The sequence below is a fragment of the Ranitomeya variabilis genome, chromosome 7 (assembly GCF_051348905.1).
Source record: "Ranitomeya variabilis isolate aRanVar5 chromosome 7, aRanVar5.hap1, whole genome shotgun sequence".
NCBI lineage: Eukaryota > Metazoa > Chordata > Amphibia > Anura > Dendrobatidae > Ranitomeya > Ranitomeya variabilis.
The window spans coordinates 98641720-98665737 of NC_135238.1; the positions used below are offsets into that span (position 1 = coordinate 98641720).

The 24018-nt window shown below is 43.3% G+C and overlaps 1 protein-coding gene across 7 annotated transcripts in view; it reads right to left on the minus strand.

Annotated features, from left to right (window-relative positions):
- The window catches only part of TNRC18 (trinucleotide repeat containing 18), a 997170-nt gene that overhangs the window by 52904 nt on the left and 920248 nt on the right, over positions 1-24018 (minus strand). For all 7 annotated transcript variants that reach the window (XM_077275610.1, XM_077275609.1, XM_077275606.1 and 4 more), the window contains one exon: positions 14492-14608. In XM_077275610.1, coding sequence (XP_077131725.1) covers positions 14492-14608 — 117 coding nt within the window. The remainder of the gene's footprint in view (positions 1-14491; positions 14609-24018) is intronic.

The following is a 24018-nucleotide window of genomic DNA, read 5'->3' on the forward strand; positions in this document are numbered from 1 at the left end:
GTGACGTCACGATAGGTCCTGCTTCGGCGGAGTACCTAACGGCTATATTAGCGCTCACTTACTACATGCGGTAGGCGAGCTTGTCGCGTTCTGCCACCGGCCGGGGAAACGCACACAGCCTGCCTACCTGAAGATAACGTACAGTTCAGTTGGCGGAAAAGCTGCACCCTTTATAGAGCTGCACGGAAGACTCCTTATCATCGCTGCAGACCTTTAAGGTAATTGTGCCTCATCCTCATATCGTCCACACTGGACCTACGTACTTGAGCCTTGCATGAAAGACGATGTTCTGAGATAGAACCTAACTTGTGGTGATTTTTCAGCGCGGGTATTTTATTATTTATTATTCAATGTTAAAACCTACCTAGTGTGAATAGTGGCAGAGAGTTACAGGGTCCCAACCAGACACCCAGCTTTGGAGGAACTATATATGAACTGCCAGCTGGGCAGTGGTGGGACAGCTTTATGCTTTTTTTACATATTCATCTGTATGAGCTTATGGCAGGTCACTGACCCTTCACTGACCTGCCCTCTATTTTACAGACTGCATATAATAGTGCTGACTTAGAAAAAAAAAAATAATATTTGCAAAATTGCGTTGAGGGAAGGAGCAGTAGCATCTATCCCTTGAAGCCAGTGGCGCAATGTTGTTGCAGGGAAAAAAATTTGGCTACAACTGTGCTTGGTAAGAATATAGTTAGGAGAGTTTCCTGTAAATACATAAAATATAACCTTTATTGGATAGTCTTAAAATAACCACTCAAGACAAAAAAGTGACACAAAACTATGATACCACATATATAAAGTGCTCGGGCATACCAGTGCTCATTAAAAAATGGTTTTGTCACGGGGTGTGGCCTAACACTCGATGTGAGCGGATGGCTCCTGTGACCTCTCTGCTGCATTGCTTCATTTATCCTGTTTAAAGTCCCTCTGGAGTGCTGATAACGATCTGTGCTGGTGGGGAGTGGAAGCAGACCCCTGACACGCTGTGCTGTGGTGACCCGAGGTCATGGTGAGGAGACACCAGCAGGACACGAGGACAGGAGCTGGGAGTCAAGCTGAAGATGGCGCCGGGAGCATGGAGGCAGCTGAGAAGGCAGATGCTGCAAATGCCTCCTACGCACGGAGACTGGAGATAGCAGCCAAATTGGAGAAGTTTGCGAGGCTGGAAGGAGCAGCAAAGGTGATGGCTGTAGGGTGAGAGGGGGAAACCGAGGGGAAGGAAGACTCAGAGGCTGATTCGGTAAACTGGAGGGGTTAATGGGTGAGGATGAACGGCGGGAAAAGGAGAGTGTGGAGAAGGAAGACACTGAAGAGCCTGCTTTAGGGGAGCCCACATTGAAGGATGTATAGGACTTGGTTAGGTTCTGTAACACTGCACTAACAGCACTTACAAAGAGAGTGGATGGGGCTAAAGAAGAAAGGTCCAGCATGAAGGCAGCCAGAAATAAAACTGACACCAGAGTGGGGGCAGTGGAGGGAGAGAGTGAGTGTGCTGGAAGACCACACTCAATGTTTGCAGCGATGTGCTGCCCTGGCTGATAAAAATGATGACTTGGAAAACCGCTCAAGGTGGAATAAAGTGAGATTAGTGGGCATCCCCGAGAAGGTGGAAGGGACCGATCCCACAGGGTTTATTGAGGACTGGCTCCGCACTAAAATTGGCGCCGATAACTTGACCAAACTTTATGCGGTGGAGAGAGGCACCGCGTTCTCATGAGACCCCTCCCGCCGGAATCCCCCCACCGTACTATCCTTGCTAGGATCCTGAATTATAGAGACAGAGACATTATATTAAGGAAAGCAAGAACAGCCAATGATCTGTGCTTTAATGGCCAAAAAATTTCCATTTATCCTGATTATTCGGCCGAGGTGCAAAAGCAGAAGATGCAATATGGTGCAATAAAGAAAAGACTGAGAGACTTGGCTTTGGCTTATTTTTCCTTATACCAGGCAAAGCTCAGGGTTGTGGCCCTGGGAACAGTGCAGTTTTTTCCAAACACCGGAGGAGGCCGCAAAATGGCTTGACTTAAACAACAAGCGGCTCCAGATGGATAAGGGCCGAGTGAAGTGAGCTGAGTGAAATCCCTCGCTGTGTCGTGTTGTTCTTTCACAAAGAAAAACTAAAAGATAGTGCTGTTATATACATAGTAACATAGTTATTAAGTTTGAAGGAAGACTTTACGTCCATCTAGTTCAACCCATAGCCTAACCTAACATGCCCTAACATGTTGGTATGGAGGTTTCTGGTTCCTGCATATTAATCGATACGGACTATGGAGGGACTAATTGTAATAATAATGTCTATATGCATATGCGGAGGAGGTGTGGAGGAGTTTTAGATAGATAGTGGTTCAGAGGTAACGTTTATAGGGTAGCTAGACGTTGGAGTACCCACTCTCTGGTAAGAGAGGGAAAAATACAATGGGAGAACTGCTATGGTTTGTTGGGTTACTGTATATGGAGGGAGGAGGCGGGGGAGGGGAGGGGCTAATTGTTTTATTGCATACGGAGAGCTGCAAGATATTTTCAAGGGTCGGGAAATTGCATGTATAGAATTGTATGATGGGTGATAGAATTAAAATCCTTAGTTGGAATGTAAGAGGACTGTCAGAGGGAACACGAAGAACGGCAATCATGGAATATGCTAGGAAGAGGAGGCTGGATGTTCTATGCCTCCAGGAGACTCATTTACTACGGGAAAAGGTGGAGGTGTTGAAGAATAGGTGGATTGGGAGAGCATATCATTCCACATATTCTTCATATGCTAGAGGGGTCTCTTTATTAATAGGAGCGTCTACGCCATTTGAAGAAATTGAAAGCCATGTTGATAGTGAAGGACAGTATAATTTTTGTTATTTGTAAAATTTATGGGCAATCATTATGTATAGTAGCTATGTACATGACACCGCCATACAGGGGGAAAAAGTTATGTGAGGTTATGGAATTATTTAACTGAGGTACGGGATTACCATTACTGATCATTGGCTATTTCAATAATGTTATAGATGAGGGGTGGGATAGACATAAACAGAGAACAGGTAAAAGTACTAGGAAATTGATGGCATTTGGGAATTATATTAAAGAGATTGGAATGAAGAACCTGTGGAGAGTGAGAAATGACAATGCGGTGTGCTACTCTTGTTGTTCTGCCACGCATGGGTCTCTCTCACGAATAGATATGGCACTGGGAAATGAGCTAATGACACAACTGGTCTGTGAAGTGGAATACCTCCCAAGGGTGGTTTCAGATCACAAGCCCATAGAATTGTCTATTAGACGGATAGGGGGAAGATTGGGAAGGGAGTTGGGAGGAAGTTGAACCCGGTTTGGCTGGAATATATCAATATGAATACTATAAAGGAAGAATTGGAGGTGTATTAGCAGATTAATGAAGGGAGTGCTGATAGTCGGGTGGTGTGGGACACTATGAAAGCGGTCCTAAGGGGTCTCTTGTTTCGATAGATTTCCAGGTGTAGGTCGAAATCTAAGCTACAAGATAGGGAAATAATAGAAACCTTGGAGAGGGTGGAGAGGGATATGGTATTAGACCCATCAGCAGAAAATCAGAGTAGGTTAAGGGGTGCACAGGAAGAGGTTAATAAGGCGTATTTTAGGAAAGCGGAGAGGAGGTCCTTTCAGAAAACACAATTTTATGATGAAGGTGATAAAGTGGGGCATCTGTTGTCAGTGGTAGTGGCGGCGCAGAGGGAATCGTCTTATGTATATAAATTGAAGACTGATGAGGGAAGGGAGGTGGGAGACACAGTATTTGGGGGGAATTTAGACGATTCTATAATCAGTTATATTCTTCGGGACTGGGAGTGTCATGATCTCAATGGCAAGAGAACATAGCATCAGCATATATAGGAACTAGCTCTTGGAAGATGGGAACTGAGCTGACCATGAACTAAACCTAACGCACAACTAGCAGTGGCCGGGTAGCATGCCTACGTTGATTCTAGATGCCCAGCACCAGCCGGAGGACTAAATAATGCTAGCAGAGGAAAATATTAGTCCTAGCTCACCTCTAGAGAAATACCCCGAAAGGAGACAGAGGCCCCCCACATGTATTGGCGGTGAATTAAGATGAAATAACAAACGTAGTATGAAAATAGGTTTAGCAAATTTGAGGTCCACTTACTACATAGCAGAAGACAGAAAGGACACTTTCATGGTCAGCTGAAAACCCTATCAAAACACCATCCAGAAATTACTTTAAGACTCTGGCATTAACTCATAACACCAGAGTGGCAATTCCTGTTCACAAGAGCTTTCCAGACACAGTAACGAAACTACAGCTGTGAACTGGAACAAAAATGCAAAAACAAACATGGACAAGAGTCCAACTTATCTAGTAGTTGTCTAGGAGCAGGAACAAGCACAGAGAGGCTTCTGATAACATTGTTGACCGGCAAGCAACTAACAGAGAAGCAAGGTTATATAGCGACTCCCACATCTTGATGGGAACAGGTGAACAGAGAAGATGAAGACACCAGTTCAATTCCACCAGTAGCCACCGGGGGAGCCCAGAATCCAAATTCACAACAGTACCCCCCCCTCAAGGAGGGGGCACCGAACCCTCACCAGAACCACCAGGGCGATCAGGATGGGCCCTATGAAAGGCACGAACCAGATCAGAGGCATGAACATCAGATGCATTCACCCAAGAATTATCCTCCTGGCCGTATCCCTTCCACTTGACCAGATACTGGAGTCTCCGTCTGGAAACACAGGAGTCTAAGATTTTCTCCACAACGTACTCCAACTCCCCCTCAACCAACACCGGAGCAGGAGGCTCAACGGAAGGCACAACCGGTACCTCATACCTGCGCAATAATGACCGATGAAAAACGTTATGAATAGAAAAGGATGCAGGGAGGTCCAAACGGAAGGAAACAGGGTTAAGAATCTCCAATATCTTATACGGGCCGATGAACCGAGGCTTAAACTTAGGAGAAGAGACCCTCATAGGGACAAAACGAGAAGACAACCACACCAAATCCCCAACACAAAGCCGAGGACCAACACGACGGTGGCGGTTGGCAAAAAGCTGAGTCTTCTCCTGGGACAACCTCAAATTGTCCACCACCTGCCCCCAGATCTGATGCAATCTCTCCACCACAGCATCCACTCCAGGACAATCCGAAGATTCCACCTGACCAGAGGAAAATCGAGGATGAAACCCCGAATTACAGAAAAACGGGGACACCAAAGTGGCAGAGCTGGCCCGATTATTGAGAGCGAACTCCGCCAATGGCAAAAAAGCAACCCAATCATCCTGGTCAGCAGACACAAAACACCTCAGATATGTCTCCAGGGTCTGATTAGTCCGCTCGGTCTGGCCATTCGTCTGAGGATGGAAAGCGGACGAAAAAGATAAATCTATGCCCATCCTAGCACAGAATGCCCGCCAAAATCTAGACACGAATTGGGTCCCTCTGTCAGAAATGATATTCTCAGGAATACCATGCAAACGAACAACATTTTGAAAAAACAGAGGAACCAACTCAGAAGAAGAAGGCAACTTGGGCAGAGGAACCAAATGGACCATCTTAGAGAAACGGTCACACACCACCCAGATGACAGACATCTTCTGAGAAACAGGCAGATCTGAAATAAAATCCATCGAGATGTGCGTCCAAGGCCTCTTAGGAATAGGCAAGGGCAACAATAATCCACTAGCCCGAGAACAACAAGGCTTGGCCCGAGCACAAACGTCACAAGACTGCACAAAGCCTCGCACATCTCGTGACAGGGAAGGCCACCAGAAGGACCTTGCCACCAAATCCCTGGTACCAAAAATGCCAGGATGACCTGCCAACGCAGAAGAATGAACCTCAGAGATGACTCTACTGGTCCAATCATCAGGAACAAACAGTTTATCAGGTGGGCAACGATCCGGTCTATCCGCCTGAAACTCCTGCAAGGCCCGCCGCAGGTCTGGAGAAACGGCTGACAATACCACTCCATCCTTAAGGATACCTGTGGGCTCAGAGTTGCCAGGCGAGTCAGGCTCAAAACTCCTAGAAAGGGCATCCGCCTTAACATTCTTAGAACCCGGTAGGTATGACACCACAAAATTAAACCGAGAGAAAAATAATGACCAGCGCGCCTGTCTAGGATTCAGGCGCCTGGCGGTCTCAAGATAAATCAAATTTTTGTGGTCAGTCAATACCACCACCTGATGTCTGGCCCCCTCCAGCCAATGGCGCCACTCCTCAAAAGCCCACTTCATGGCCAAAAGCTCCCGATTCCCAACATCATAATTCCGCTCAGCGGGCGAAAATTTACGGGAAAAGAAGGCACAAGGCCTCATCACGGAGCAGTCAGAACTTTTCTGCGACAACACTGCCCCAGCTCCGATCTCAGAAGCGTCGACCTCAACCTGAAAAGGTAGAGCAACATCAGGCTGACGCAACACAGGGGCAGAGGAAAAACGGCGCTTAAGCTCCCGAAAGGCCTCCACAGCATCAGGGGACCAATCAGCAACATCAGCACCCTTCTTAGTCAAATCGGTCAATGGCTTAGCAATATCCGAAAAACCAGCAATAAATCGACGATAAAAGTTAGCAAAGCCCAAAAATTTCTGAAGACTCTTAAGAGAAGAGGGCTGCGTCCAATCACAAATAGCTTGAAACTTGACAGGATCCATTTCAATGGAAGAGGGAGAAAAAATATATCCCAAAAAGGAAATCCTCTGTACCCCAAAAACACACTTAGAACCCTTCACACACAAAGAATTAGACCGCAAAACCTGAAAAACCCTCCTGACTTGTTGGACATGAGAGTCCCAGTCATTCGAAAAAATCAGAATATCATCCAGATACACAATCATAAATTTATCCAAATAATCGCGAAAAATATCATGCATAAAGGACTGGAAAACTGACGGAGCATTTGAAAGACCAAAAGGCATCACTAAATACTCAAAGTGGCCCTCGGGCGTATTAAATGCGGTTTTCCACTCATCCCCCTGCCTGATTCGCACCAAATTATACGCCCCACGAAGGTCAATCTTAGAGAACCACTTGGCCCCCTTTATGCGAGCAAACAAATCAGTCAGCAACGGCAATGGGTATTGATATTTAACAGTGATTTTATTCAAAAGCCGATAATCAATACATGGTCTCAAAGAGCCGTCTTTTTTTGACACAAAGAAAAAACCGGCTCCTAAGGGAGATGACGATGGACGAATATGTCCCTTTTCCAAGGACTCCTTTATATATTCTCGCATAGCAGCATGTTCAGGCACAGACAGATTAAATAAACGACCCTTTGGGTATTTACTACCCGGGATTAAATCTATGGCACAATCGCACTCTCGGTGCGGAGGTAACGAACCAAGCTTTTTAGTGCGCTTAGAGCATGCTGATATAACATGAGTAGAATCACCACAATAGAAACACAACCCATTTTTCCGTCTAAAATTCTGCCGCTCGCTTCGGGACAGAATTCTATCACACTGCATACTCTCTGGCGACTTCTCAGTGGACACCGCCAGATGGTGCACTGGTTTGCGCTCCCACAAACGCCTATCGATCTGAATAGCCATTGTCATGGACTCATTCAGACCCGCAGGCACAGGGAACCCCACCATAACATCCTTAATGGCATCAGAGAGACCCTCTCTGAAAGTCGCCGCCAGGGCGCACTCATTCCACTGAGTAAGCACAGACCATTTACGGAATCTTTGGCAGTAAATTTCCGCTTCATCTTGCCCCTGAGATAGGGACATCAAAGTTTTTTCTGCCTGAAGCTCCAAATGAGGTTCGTCATAAAGCAACCCCAAGGCCAGAAAAAACGCATCCACATTGAGCAACGCAGGATCCCCTGGTGTCAATGAAAAAGCCCAGTCTTGAGGGTCGCCCCGGAGCAAGGAAATAACAATCCTGACCTGCTGTGTAGGGTCTCCGGCAGAGCGAAATTTCAAGGACAAAAATAATTTGCAATTATTTCGAAAATTCTGAAACCCAGATCTATTCCCCGAGAAAAATTCCGGCAAAGGAATTCTCGGCTCAGATACAGGTGCATGACAAACAAAGTCTTGCAAATTTTGTACCTTCGTGGCGAGATTATTCAAACCTGCAGTTACACTCTGAAGATCCATTACAAACAGGTGGACACAGAGCCATTCAAAGATTAGAAGGAGAGAAAAAAAAAAAAAAAAAAAAAAAAAAAAATTTCAGCAGACTTCTTATTTCTCTCCTTTCTCAGCCAAGGATTTTAACCCTTTAGTGGCCGGTCAAACTGTCATGATCTCAATGGCAAGAGAACATAGCATCAGCATATATAGGAACTAGCTCTTGGAAGATGGGAACTGAGCTGACCATGAACTAAACCTAACGCACAACTAGCAGTGGCCGGGTAGCATGCCTACGTTGATTCTAGATGCCCAGCACCAGCCGGAGGACTAAATAATGCTAGCAGAGGAAAATATTAGTCCTAGCTCACCTCTAGAGAAATACCCCGAAAGGAGACAGAGGCCCCCCACATGTATTGGCGGTGAATTAAGATGAAATAACAAACGTAGTATGAAAATAGGTTTAGCAAATTTGAGGTCCACTTACTACATAGCAGAAGACAGAAAGGACACTTTCATGGTCAGCTGAAAACCCTATCAAAACACCATCCAGAAATTACTTTAAGACTCTGGCATTAACTCATAACACCAGAGTGGCAATTCCTGTTCACAAGAGCTTTCCAGACACAGTAACGAAACTACAGCTGTGAACTGGAACAAAAATGCAAAAACAAACATGGACAAGAGTCCAACTTATCTAGTAGTTGTCTAGGAGCAGGAACAAGCACAGAGAGGCTTCTGATAACATTGTTGACCGGCAAGCAACTAACAGAGAAGCAAGGTTATATAGCGACTCCCACATCTTGATGGGAACAGGTGAACAGAGAAGATGAAGACACCAGTTCAATTCCACCAGTAGCCACCGGGGGAGCCCAGAATCCAAATTCACAACATGGGAGACTCATTGGGAGCATAGAGGCTTTTATTCAGGAAGCAGGGCTCCCGAGTATTAAAGACAGTGATAGGGGGAGACTGAAGGTGCCCATAACAAAAGAAGAGATTGAAATGGCTATTAGATCTATGGCTAATAATAGGGCCCCGGGGGCAGATGGTATCCCGAGTGAAATTTACAAACAATTAATTGAGAAGGCAACACCCAGATTGCAAAAGCTTTTTAAAGAGGCTCTTCGGGAGGGTGAATTACCGGCTTCCATGGGGGAGGCGGTGGTTGTGTTCATTCTGAAAGAGGGAAGAGATCCAGGGTTGGCGGAATCTTATAGGCCCATCTCATTGCTGATGGTAGATGTAAAGATTTTGGCTAAAATTTTGGCTAGCCGTTTGGCGAGTGTGGTTCAGGATCTTGTTCATCCTGACCAATCCAGATTTATGCCAAATAAGTCTGCGGCAATTAGTTTGCGTAGACTCTTTCTGAATTTGCAGCTGCCGTCGGACAACAGGGGCAAGTAGGGTTGTGGTATCATTGGACGCGCGTAAAGTGTTTGATAGTGTTGAGTGGCAGTATCTTTGGAGGGTGTTGGAACGATTTGGGCCGACCTTTATTTCATGGATAAGGTTGCTATATACTTCCCCAACCGCTAGGGTCAGAGTTAACGGGCAAATGTCTGGTAGTTTTGCGCTTCATAGGGGGACTAGGCAGGGGTGTCCACTGTCCCCGCTGCTTTTTGCTTTGGCAGTGGAGCCTTTGGCGCAGACAATTAGGAGGACGGCTTTGGATAAAGGGTTCAGATATGGAGTGGTAGAAGAAAAAGTATCCCTGCATGCAGATGATGTGTTGTTTTTTTTGGAGGATTCCGGAGAGTCGTTATTGAGAGCAATGGATATTATTAAAACATCTGTGTCTATATTGGGATTAAAAATTAACTGGGAAAAATCCACTGTCATGGCTGTAGATGATTGTGTTGTTGATTTGCCAATGTTGGGGGAGGGTAGTAGGTTGGCAGTCGTGCGACAGTTTAAATACCTGGGCATTCAGGTGTCACTCCCGATTTCAAGCTATGCAGATTTGAATCTGATTCCACTGCTGAGTAAGTTTGGGAGTAAAGTAGGGGCGTGGTGTAAACTGTATTTTTCAGTAGTGGGAAGAATTAATTTGATTAAGATGATTTTGATGCCCCAACTGCTGTACGTCTTGCACAATGCCCCTATATGGTTCCCTAGGCGGTGGTTTCGTACTATTGACTCTATATTTAGGGATTTTGTGTGGGGAAAAAAGCAGCCGAGGATCAGACTTGAGATATTGCAGAGGCCCAAGGATGGAGGGGGACTGGCGCTTCCGAACCCTTGGATTTATTACTTAGGTGTTCAGGGCCAACAGATGAGGGGGTGGAGGGAAGTGTCTGGGGCAGGTTCAATACAAAGGGTCTTGGTCCAGGTGATGGGGAGGGATCCCTTGGTTCAGGGGTTGGAGGCAGGGAGTTTCAGGAAGATGGGTTTGGTGCATCCTACTTTAGCGCGGATACATAAAGTCTGGGAGGCAATTAAAAAGATTTGGAGCACTTGACAAATTTTTCCCCGATATGGCAAAACGAGACTCTACCAGAATTTGTTAAAATGGGAGAATTTAAAAATTGTATGAGACTGTGAATACAGGGAGGAAGAATTGGGTAGGATTGACTTAGATAAATGGGAAGTGATTATGGAATATATACCCCAACTATCACTGAGTGTACCGGGCAGACTCTCGCAGATATATGTACCCCATAGAGTATATAGGACTCCTGAACGGCTGTATAGAGCAAGTCTAAGACAGACTTCTGAGCGTCTTCAGTGCAGGGTGGAGGGGGCTGGAATTCTCCATATGTTATGGCACTGTCCAAATCTGAACCCATATTGGACAGCGGTGCTTAATGCCATTGGGGGAGCGTATGGTTGTAGGATTGAGAGGGATCCTGTGGTGTGTATTCTGGGATATGTAGAGGAGGTCCAGGTACATAATAAATATAAGGTGGCAATAGCTAGATTATTATATATTATATATTATCATATATTGCGTGGAAACTAATCGCCAGATACTGGATAAATGAAGATCCGACAACGTTGAGGGAATTTTTCAGACAGTCTGACTCTATTGTGAATATGGAAAAAACATTTATGTTAAGAGAAAAGGCATAAGAACATTTGAGACACTATGGACACCTTGGGTAGAGAGAAGATGACCCTGAACTTAGGTTATACCATGCATTATCCGCTGCTCTTGTATGTAATGGGGGAGAGGGGGACGAGAAGGGAGGGAGGAAATTTCTGAAACTTATGACCATTGTTAATGTTGTTCTCATTGCGATTTTTGTTTTATTGCATTGTACCTTGAATTTGGTTAAATAAAAATGTATCTGATTTAAAAAAAAATGGTTTGGTCTCAGCACTGTATTGGAAGTTCACTATAGAAGCTTTGCATTGGACAGGAACAGGAAAGACAAAGTCCAGATATAGAGGGGGAAAGAGTTTCCTTTAATTCCCTGTCATGCCCCTGCATTGATTCTGTCCTCACAAGGACACTACCCAAGTGTATACTGCTATGGGTCACATACCACTGATATTTGGGGGCAGTGACACTATTGGTCACACCTGCCACTGCAGGGCCCTGTGAGTTATTCTTTTTGTCCCACTTATTCCGTTTGCAACTCCCCTGATGAATCCCCTCCATTGGGGAGGAAACACATAAGGAGATCTAATTCATACATCAGTCCTTGTGAGGACAGAAGCAATGCAAGGGCATGCACGACAGGGAATGAAAGGCAACCCTCTTCCCCCCCCTACATCTGGACGTTGTCTTTCCTGTTCCTGTCCGATGCAAAGCTGCTATAGTGAACTTCCAATACAGTGGTGAGACTAAACCATTTTTTACTGAGCACTGGTATGCACGAGCACTTTATATATATGTGGTATCATAGTTTTGTGTCACTTTTTTGTCTTGAGTGGTTATTTTAAGACTATCCAATAAAGGTTATATTTTATGTATTTACGGGAAACACTCCTAGCTATATTCCTGAGAGTATACAATAGTGAATTCTTATGTAATACACTATAGCTGGTTTTCATGCAGCTGTGCTTCAGCAGTAGCCATTTTGCTGAAATTAAATTTTGTTTTTGAATACCAACACTATTATATGCAGCATGTAAAATAGACATCAGGTCAGTGAAGGATCAGTGACCTGCCACAAGCTCATACAGATGAATATGTAAGCCAAGCGTCACATAAAGCCCCGCCCCAGGGCGCCCTCAAGCACAAGAATCTCATGAACTGAAAACTACAAATATAGATTAAACCACAACCACAAGATGGATTTCATCAATCCAGGTATAATTTAAATCAGTATAACCGTGCCAACCTTACAGTGTCTGTAGTTTACTTAGCAAAATCCTGCTGACCGGTCCGCTTTAAACCCTTGTTGACCGGTCAAATTTACATTTTATGCTTTTGCTTTTTTCTCTGCTTCTACTGCGCTTTGGCAGTATTTGTACATTGTGAGTTATGTTTTTGATATTTATGTTCGTTCTTGGAGCCTGAGGGTTCTTTTAATTGATTGAATTAAAATTTAATTTTTATTTAACTACAGTTCTACCTTGCTATATACACTTTTTGAACTGATTGGTGGTACCAGATTATTAGGTCTTCCAAGAGCCATAACTTTTATTTTTCTGAAGTCAGCGCAATATAAGGGCTTGCTTTTTTGTGGGGCGTGTTGTAGTTTTGAATGATCAATTAATTTTGCCATTGAGGTGCATACAATATTTTGAACACTTCGTTTCAATTTTTTTGGAACATGAGATGACCCAAAATTGATAATTTACGCATTTCTACTTTTACTTTACAGCATTTATAGTATTGGATAATTTTATATTTCAAAGTTTTGACTTCTATGGATGTGGAAATTCCAAATGTTTATTTTAGTACTTTATTTTTGGATTGTGAAAAGGGAAGTGATTCAAATTTATATATTAAATATTTAGGTAAACTTTTTTTTAAATAACCTTCAATCATTTTTAAGCCCTCCCAGGGGATTTGAATCCGCAATGCTTTGATCGATATACTGCAATGCTTTAGTATTGTAATATATAGTATAAATGACAATCTTCTATGCAGCTTATACCCAGTGTAAGTTTCATGGGTATACAATCATGGCGGCATCGGAAGACTTCAATAAATCCCCATCTTCCATGGTAATCTATGAACATATTTCAGGAGAGAGTGATGGCATAGAAACCATTTAAATGGTGCCATCAGAGGTTGACAACGGCATTTGAATGGTTAAACCGCACTTACAGGATAAAGTTAGCTCTGGTCGCTGCGGTTATGGCCACTCCCAGCTATAAAATGCAGCTGACACCTATTGTGTATGCCAATGTAATATTCATGCGAATGTCAGAACCCAAAGAAAAGAATTGGTAAGAAAAGTGGATTTTTCCACGCTGTTGGTGGATTTCAATAAAAAAGATCCAAGATTTACGAGAGCTTTAATATTGTGGTTTTATTATGGTCGTGCTTCAAGTTTACTTACTTCTTCCTCAGGAAATAACCATAATCACAATGATTGTGGTAATACCCTGAGTAAGAAGTTTGTCAAAATCAAAACACGTCAATAATAAAACTGCAATACTACAGCTCTTGTGTATCTTGGATCCTTTACATTGAAATCCACCTGCCGAGAAGAAAAATCCACTTGTCCTACCAATTCTACTCATTCTAGTCTGGCTACCTGTGGATATGCAGCAGTTAATTACTCAACAATCCTTGAAATTGTTGGGCATTACACAACTTGACTAGGTGAGCTAGTACTCCCCATTAGTCCACCTTTTTGGGGATCAGATAAGACCCTGTTGCACTTGTTTGCTCCCCAGCTCCAGTTAGGACCCAAAGAATTACGTACAACATTGCCTAGTGCATCACACTGCCTCTGCCAGCTTGCCCCGTATACATAAAGCATCCTGATGGCACATATATTAAAAGTAAACAATGTACACACATTTGGCTATACAAATACTCTAAAAATGTGATTCATCAGACCAGGCAAACTTTCATACCAGGAACAACCCACAAAATTAAATGTTTTGGAGACGCTCTTACACAATCACATAGATATCACAATTTAACTCTTGTCAAAGACACTCAGATTGTCACGCTTGGGCAATTTCCTTGCCTTCAACACATCAACTTAAAGAACTATTTGTCGCTTTATATATTTCATCCCTTGAATAGGAGATCAGTGGTTCAATGTTAAAGTGTTTGTCCAGGACCTTAACATTGATGGCTTAACCTTAGGAAAGGTTTTCAATGTGTGCCCATCAGTTGTTCTTGGTGCTAGAGGCAGATGGAACTGCTCAGCCCCCATAATCACTTCACTTGTTAGTGGTTTTTAATGTTTTGGTTGACAGACACGTTTTGGATGGTAAATTAAATGAAAATGCTAAAAATAACCATTCTGACATGCGATTAGGATTACTTACACTGTAATTTATAATCTGGAGGTAACAGCCTGATATGAGAGAGTGGAATACGCCCTGTATCACCATCATCAAATTCTACAGACACGAGATCGGTATCTTCATCCTGGTCTAAATTTCCTAGAAAACATAAAACTTGGTAATAATTTTTTTTTAAAATGTATTTATTTTTTAGATAAAATCTTGCTTATGTAAATTCAATCTTAAAATTACGTACTAACTAATGTGACCTACAAGACGAAATAGACGCACTTCCCAAATCTGGTCACCTGTTGTGAAGCAGTCATTACCGATTATTACTCTTGCTGCGACACTAACTTACTTTTTGCTGTGCCATACAACTCCTACTTGAGCTATGTTGCATCTTGTCAATTTGTTTTAACCCCTTCATGACCCGGGGTATTTTAATTTTTGTTTTTCACTCCCCTCCTTCCCAGAGCCATAACTTATGTATTTTTCCGTCAATATGGCCATGTGAGGCTTATTTTTTGCGGGACGAGCTGTATTTTTGAACAACATCATTGATTTTAGCATGTCATGCACTAGAAAACAGGAAAAAAAATTCCAAGTGCGGTGAAATTGCAAAAAAGTGCAATCCCACACTTGTTTTTTGTTTGGCTTTTTTGCTAGGTTCACTAAATACTAAAACTGACCTGCCATTATGATTCTCCAGGTCATTACAAGTTCATGGATACCAAACATGTCTAGGTTCTTTTTTATCTAAGTGGTGAAAACAAATTCCAAACTTTGATTAAAAAAAAAAATGTCGCCATTTTCCGATACCCGTAGTGTCTCCATTTTTTGTGATCTGGGGTTGGGTGAGGGCTTTTTTTTTGCGCGTCGAGCTGATGTTTTTAATTATACCATTTTGGTGCAGATATGTTCTTTTGATCGCCCGTTATTGCATTTTAATGCAATGTCGCTGCGACCAAAAAAACCATAATTCAGGCTTTTCAAATTTTTTTCTTGCTATGTCGTTCAGCGATCAGGTTAATCCTTTTTTTATTGATAGATCGGGCGATTCTGAAAGCGGTGATACCAAATATGTGCATACCAAATATGTGCATATTTGATTTTTTATTGATTTATTTTGAATGGGGCGTGATTTAAACTTTTAGATTTTTTTTTTTCATTTTTTTTTTTTTTTTTTTACTTTTGCCATGCTTCAATAGCCTCCATGGTGCTAGAAGCTGGCACAACTCGATCGGATCTGCTACATCTGCTCAGATCGCTCCTATGTAGTAGATTTACTGCATTGCTCTGAGCGCCGACCACAGGGTGGCGCTCATGGCAATCCGGCATCAACAACCATAGAGGTCTCAAAGAGACCTCTGGTTGTCATGCCGACGCATCGCTGACCCCCGATCATGTGATGGGGTCAGCGATGCGCTCATTTCCGGCCCGATGGCCGGAAGCGGTAGTTAAATGCTGCTGTCAGCGTTTGACAGTGGCATTTAACTAGTTAATAGCAGCGGGTGAATCGTGAATCCACCCGCCGCTATTGCGGGCACATGTCAGCTGTTCAAAACAGCTGACATGTCCCAGGCTTTGATGCGGGCTCACTGCCGGAGCCAGCATCAAAGCAGGGGATCTGACCTCAAACGCACTATCCCGTCTGAGGTCAGAAAGGGGTTAGTAAGCAAATATGTGCTGGATTGTAATATAAAAGAACTCCACAATGTTTTTTTCCCCTTTCTATTCCTTTCAGCACATTTAGGCTATGTGCACACGTTGCGGATTTTATGCGTTTTTGCCACGTTTTTTCGCCACACAAAACGCTTGCACAACACAGCCCATTAAATTCAATGGGATTCCGCAATGCTGTGCTAATGCTGCGTATTTTTCCACGGCGGAAATGCATCGCGGAAAAATACGCAGCATGCTTATTCTTTGTGCGGAATCGTGGCGATTCCGCACACATAGAAATGCATTGAAACGCTCACTTTATGCATGTGGGCTTTATGCCCACCATGCGTAAAGTGAGCGCTTGATGTGCGGTGGTACCTGGGTCTGGAGGAGAGGAGAATCTCCTCCAGGCCCTTGGGAACCATATTTCTGTTTAAAAAAAAAAAAAATTAAAATAAAAAATATTGATATACTTACCTTCCGATGGCCCCCGGAGTCCTCCCTCCTCTCAGCGGTGCACGCGGCGGCTTCTGTTCCCAGGGATGCAATGCGCGAAGGACCTGAGATGACATCATGGTCATGTGACGTCACAAAGGTCCTTCGCGCAATGCATCCCTGGGAACGGAAGCTGCCGGGAGCGCCGCTGAGGAGATCGGGGCTGTCGGAAGGTGAGAATAACCATTTTTTATTTCTTTTTTATTATTTTTAACATTCTATCTTTTACTATTGATGCTGCATAGGCAGCATCTTTAGAAAAAGTTGGTCACACTTGTCAAGCACTGTGCTTGACAAGTGTGACCAACCTGTCAATCAGTTTTCCAAGCGATACTACAGATCGCTTGGAAAACGCTAGCATTCTGCAAGCTGATTACGCTTGCAAAACGCTAGTGTTTAGCGGGAAAACGCATGCCAATTCTGCATGCGTTATACGCGATGCACATGTCTGCTGCATCCAAAGTACTGCCGGCTACTCAACGCAGGTGAATCCGCATGTGTTCACTGAACCGTGCAGATTCACCACGTTTAATACATTGTATGGGTGAAATTGATCTTGCGTAGACTCGCGTGTCCGCAAGATAAATAGATATTTTGCGGTCTGGAAAGACGCGCCACATGTCCGTCTCCGGGGGTGAGCTGCGGGCGTCTTTCCCCGCATAGTGGGAATGGGATTTCTTGAAATCCAATCTACTATGCTGTAACATCTGGCCGCTGCGGGTTGGACACTGAACAAGTAGGCATCCTGCAGCAATTACTGATCGTGTGCATCTACCCTGACACCACCTTTACTATGGTGATTTAGTGAGTTTAATTTACTCACTAAATTGGTTTACGTAACGTTCTACAGAAATGTATGCTAGCTACCGTTTTTCGCTTAACTCCTTCACGGCCTTGGACGTACCCACACGTAATGCTCGGATAGGTTTTCCTGACCTTTGACGTATGGTTACATCATGATGATCATGCGGGGCACAGGAGATGAGCCAGCGCGACCGCCGCGAGCTTGGCTTAAGTTAAAGCAGAGACCTGGCTGTGACCACCTGGTGCGATGCCCCCACTGCCCCGGGAAATATAACCCCCTAAATGCAAAGATCAATATCAATCACAGCATTTAAAAAGCTGGGAAAGGAAGAGGGCTCTCCTTTGCTATTGGCACCTGTGCGACGTAATCACGAGGTACCAATCATTGCCATGGCAACCTGTGGTCGTCATGATGACAACAAAATCACCCAGCTGTGGTACACCTGTTAGACCATGCTCAGAGCATGGTCTAAGAGGCTTCTGTCAGTGCAGCACTGAAAGGAATAATGCATTATACCAGAAATAAGAGTAAAAAAAAGTTAAAGTCCCATAGAGAGACTAGGTAAAAAAAAAAAAAAAGTTAAAAAAAGGTAAAAATAGTGAAAATATTTAAACAAAAACACAAAAGAACAAAAAAAAATAAAACTTATACCAATACACATTTAAGTAAAAAATAAAAAATAAACAAAAAGTGTACACATATTTGGTATGCCGCGTCCAAAACTACCTGACCTATAAAACTCACAATAGTTAAGACCTTCAGTGAACAACGCAACAAAATAAAATGAGGCAAAAAAACTATGCTTTTTCTTCATACCATTGAACAAAAAATGGAATAATATAGTATTGAAAAATCAAACGTAAATAAAAATATTATAACTGAAAATGTCATATTGTCCCACAAAAAACGAGCCACCATACAGCTCCTTCAGAAATAAAAAAGGTATAGCTCTCAGAATATAGCGATGCAAAAACAATTCTCTTTTCCTATAAAATAATTATAATTGTGTAAAAGCTGTAAAAATAAAAAATTATATATGTATTTATAATGTGGTATTGCAGAAATTGTACTGACCCAAAGAATAAAGTTATTTTATCACTTTCACCACATGGTGGCCGTCATAACAACCCCCTCCCCCCCCCCAAAAAAAAAAAAAAAAAACCTCCTGAATTGCTGGATTTTTTTCATTTTGCCTCACAGAAATCAGAATAGAAAGCGATCAAAAAATGTCATGTGCCTGAAAATAGTACCAATAAAAACTGAACTCATCCTGCAAAAAACATTACTGTCGGTAGAAAGACAGAAAAATTATAGCTCTGAAAATATAGGGATACAAAAACTTGTTTTTGCAATAAAAAGCATCTTTTACTGTGTGACAGCAAGCAAGCATAAAAATCCGATATAAATCTGGTTTCGCTGTAATCGCACCGACCGGAAGAATAAAGTTGTCTAATCGCTTATACAGCACAAGGAACGGTGTAAAAAATAAATAGAACCAATTCTTCACATGCCGTTTGCCTTGCTCTTTTGCCTCTCAAAAGATCACAGTAAGGCTGTGTGCACACGTTGCAGATTTTTTGCGTTTTTTCGCTATAAAAACGCATAAAAAACGCAAACCTTATGCATTCCATCATTTAGAATGCATTCCGCAATTTTTGTGCACATGATGCGTTTTTTTCCGCAAAAAAACGCATCGCGGTAAAAAACGCAGCATGTTCATTGAGGGTATGTGTCCACGGGCATCTGGAATAGCTGCGGATTGAACGCTGCGTAGAGCCGCAGCGTTCAATCCGCATCGCCCAGATGTTACAGCATAGTGGAGGGGATTTTATGAAATCCTGTCTCCACTATGCGTGCGCACACGCACCCGGCGGCCCTGCGTTTCCGGACATGTGGCGCGTATTTTTAGAACGCAGCATGTCCCACAGGGTCCTATGTGTGGGGTGCGATAATTCCGGATGTGTGCAATGAACACATCCGGAATCACCGCGTCTACAGAAGGGGGCGGCGCGAGTTTTCCGCTCCGTCAAAAGCGCCGGCCATTCTGAACATGGACACATACCCTGATTTTGTGGATTTTTTGCGTTTTTCCCTCTATTTAATGCATTGGGAAGCTCCGGAAAAAAACGCATCAAAAACGCACAAAAAACGCACGCGGATTTCTTGCAGAAAATGTCCGGTTTTGCTCAGGAAATTTCTGCAAGAAATCCTGAACATATGCACATAGCCTATTGCAGTTGGCACACATTTATCCTGTGATCTGCGCTGAACGATTACACTGTGGTTTCTATGTAAATTTCTCAAATGCGAGATTTGGATGGAACCCAAAATGGAAGATTCCCTACAATGAGGCATATGGAGGTACTGTGAACGCTGTCTGTCCTATAATTCAGTGTTGTCCTTTTTAAGGCTGCATAACGGCGCAGTCGACCACAGTCTTGTGCATCTCTGAAACAGTGGCCAGAGTCCAGAGTATCTCGGCCTCATTATAATGAATGGATCCCTTTGGGGTTTCATCTGAATCATGTCATTCGGAGATTTAGATGCAAACGTCTATGTAAGTGCTCAGCGTAGAGCACATGATAAATGTGATTCACTTCACTGGTAAGCACAAAGGCTCTGAAATAGCGCTAAGGCACCCAAAAGAAATCCAGGCAATTCTGTGCAAATGCCCCTATCTCTACTGAGCCTCATAGTGTTCCTAAACCACATTTAGCATTTCTGTAAAGATGAAAGCCAGCCAAATTTAAGGGGTCCATGTCTCCAGAAGCACGAGTTGGGCATAACAACACTGTAATGGCAGATTTGTAATTTTCACTTAGCAATATCCACTGCTATTTCTTTCTAGAATACAACAATGTAGTCAAAAACCACCACTACACCTGTAGATAAATTCCCAGAGGGCTGCAATTTTATTGCCAGGTTTACTCATTTACTAGTGTGAAAACGTAAAATCTGGGGCTAAACCTACATTTTGGGGGTAAAAATGTAATCATTTATTATTCACTGCCCAATAATATAAAATTTTGTGACACACCCATGATGTTAATATGATCACTGCTCCCTTAGATGAACTAATTGAGAGGTGTAGCTTGTAAAACAGGGTCTATTATGAGGGTTCTGCAGCTCTGGGACCTCAGGCTTGCTACCAATGTGACATGGCACCCTCAAACCATTCCAGCAAAATCTGAACTCCAATATGGCGCTCCTTCCCTCCTGAGCTTTACACAGTGACTTAAAGGTAGTTTTTGAACACATATGGGGTATCAATGTACTCTAGAGAAATTATACAGTCCATTTTCTCCTATTACCCCTTTGGAAAATTAAAAACTTAGGGCTAAAGCAACAATTTAGTGGAAACCATGTTAATTTTCCATTGACTCAGACTGTTGTATAATTCTGTGAATTGCCTGAGTGTTAAAAACGCATACTATATACCTAGCTGAATTCCTAAAGAAGTGTAGTTTCCAAAATGGGGTCAGTTGTGGGGGGTTTCTGTTTTGGCACATCAGGGACTCTTCAAACGTGACATGGCATCAGCAATCTATTCAAGCCAATATTGCGCTCCACAATTCAATTTGCCCTCCTTCCTTGCTAAGCCCTGCTGTATGCCCAAACAGTAGTTTTCCACCACATATAGGGTATACATGTACTCAGAAAAAATTGCACAACACATTGCTCTGCAAATGCGACATGGCATCCACTATTTATTCCAGCTAATTTCGTGCTCTAAAAGTTGAAGGGCACTCCTTCTCTTCAGAGCCCTGCTGTGTACCCAAACAGTAGTTTTCCATCACATATGAGGTATCGCTGTATTCTGGAGAAACTGCACAACAAATAGAAGGGTGAATTTTCTGCTGTTACCCCTTTTGAAAATACAAAATTGGGGCAAGTTCAATATTTTGGTGGGAAAAAGTAAAATGTTCACTTTTTTCCTTCGACATTGCTTTAACGCCTTTACAACCCAAGCCTGTTTTCACATTCATGACCAGGCCAAATTTTACAATTCTGACCAGTGTAATTTTATGTGGTAATAACTCTGGAATGCTTCAACATATCCCAGTGATTTCGAGAATGTTTACTTGTGACATATTGTACTTCATGACAGTGGTAAAAATTTGTTCAATATAACTTGCGTTTATTTGTGAAAATGTAAAAAATTTGGCAAAAATATAGCAATTTTCAAACTTAATTCGTATGCCCTTAAAACAGAGTTATATCCAGGGTCGGACAGGCCCACCGAAGAACCGGAGGATTCTCCGGTGGGCATACAGTACCAGCAGCTGCCTAGGGCCCCCGCTGCTCCAGGGGCCCGCAGCAAGTAGGGTGTCGCTAATAGCGCACACCACGCAGCTGCTATGGGACCCCTGTACCAGCGGAGCAGCAGCGGGTGACAGGAAGCCTAAGCCTGTTCCCGCTGCTAAAGTGAAATGAATATTCACGCTTCCCCACGCCCCCATGGGCGTGGAGAGGAGTGACTTAATTTCACTTTAATAACGGGCAGTGTTTGCCGCAAGCTGCGGCTAAACACTGCCTGCTATCAGAGCCCGCAGACCAGGGCCCCACCCCCTCAGGGGCCCCCAGCTCACATGGCCGCTATGGGGCCATAAGCCAGGGGTCCCAGCGTCAACACCGTCCCCCAGCGCTTGTTAATGGGGAGAACGCGTCAGATGATGCTCCCTCTCCCATGATTCCACTCGCTGCTGACACACAGTGGGTGCGATGACGTCACTTCAACGCGTACCTGCTGTGTGTGATGCCGACACCAGCGCAGCTCCTGACATCGGAGCAGAGCCACTGCTGGAATCAGTGTGGGAGCGAGGAGGAGAGGTGAGTATTGTGCTTTTTTTATATTACTGAGTCCTGGTTGTATGGGGGGTGAGCTGCATGATGCCCTATGGGGGGAGTGAGCTGCATGAAACCCTATGAGAGGGGGCAGCGTGATACCCTATGAGAGGGGGGCAGCATGATACCCTATGAGTGGGGCAGCATAATACCCTATGGTGTGTAGCATGATACACTATGAGGGGGGGCAGCATAATACCCTATGAGGGTGGGCAGCATGATACCCTATGAGGGGGGGCAGCATGATACCCTATGAAGGGGGGGACAGCATGATACCCTATGAGGGGGCTACATTATATTCCATGAAGGGGCTGCATTATACCTTATGAGGGGGCTGCATTAAACTCTAAGGGGGCTACATTATACCCTATGGGGGGCTGCATTATACTTTATGAGGGGGTTGCACTAAACTCTAAGGGGGCTGCATTATACCCTATGGGGGACTGCATTATACTCAGACTGGTTGCATTATATTCTATGGGGGGGCTACATTATATTCTATAGGGGCTGCATTATATTCTGTGAGGGGGGCTACTTTATATACTATGAGGGGGATACATTGTACCCTATGAGGGGGCTACTTTATACTCTATGAGGGGGCTACCCCAACCCCTGCTACATAATTAAGACGTGTACTACCTTATATTATACCCTGATATTAGCATGTTTTACCGCACAATTGGTGGTCTTGTATTTATTTCTAGTAGCTACATAGTGGGCCCCAAGAATGATTTTCTCTGGTGGGCCCAAGGTGCTCCAGTCCGACGCTGGTTATATCACACAAATTAGTTTATAAATAACAACTACTACATGTCTAATTTACATCTGCATCGTTTTCGCAACATATTTTTTTTGTTGGGAAGTTAGAAGGGTTAAAAGTTGATTAAGAATTTCTAATTTTTCCAAAAAAATTTACAAAAACATTTTTTCTAGGGACCACATCACATTTGAAGTCATCTTAGGGGGGCCTATATGACAGAAATACCCAAAAGTGGCACCATCCTAAAAAGTCCACCCCTCAAAACCACATTCAATAAGTTTATTAACTTTTCAGATGCTTCACAGAAATTAAATGTGGAAGGAAAAAATGAACATTTTACTTTTTTTCAGATTTTTTTTTTTTTACTTTAGCCCCATTTTTTTTTTATTTTCACAATGGTAGCATGAGAAAATTGACAACAAAATTTGTTATGCAATTTCTCCTGAGTATACAGACACCCCATATGTGGGGGAAAACTACTGTCGCGGCGCACGACAGGGCTCAGAGTGATGCTTTGGAACACAGACTTTGATGGAATGGTCTATGGGTGTTATGTAGCATTTGGAGAGCCCCTGATGTTTCTAAACAGGGAGAACACCCTACATGTGACCCCAATTCGGAAACTAGATCCCTCAAGGAATTTATCTAGATGTGTAGTGAGCACCTTGAACACACAGGTGCTTCACAGAATTTTACAATGTTGAACTGTGAAAATGAAAAAATATATATTTTTCCACAAAAATGTTGCTTCAGCCTCAATTGTTTTCATTTTCACAAGAATAGCAGGAGAAAATGGACCCCAAAATTTGTTGTGCAATTTCTCCTGAGTACATGGATATCCCATATGTGGTCGAAAACTACTTCTGAGGCACAGTGCAAAGCTCAGAAAGGCAGAACTGGCATATTTGAGTTCAGATTTTGCTGGACTGGTTAGAGTGTGCCAAGTCACATTGGCAGAGACCCTGAAGTCCCATAACAGCAGAAACCCCCTATAAATGA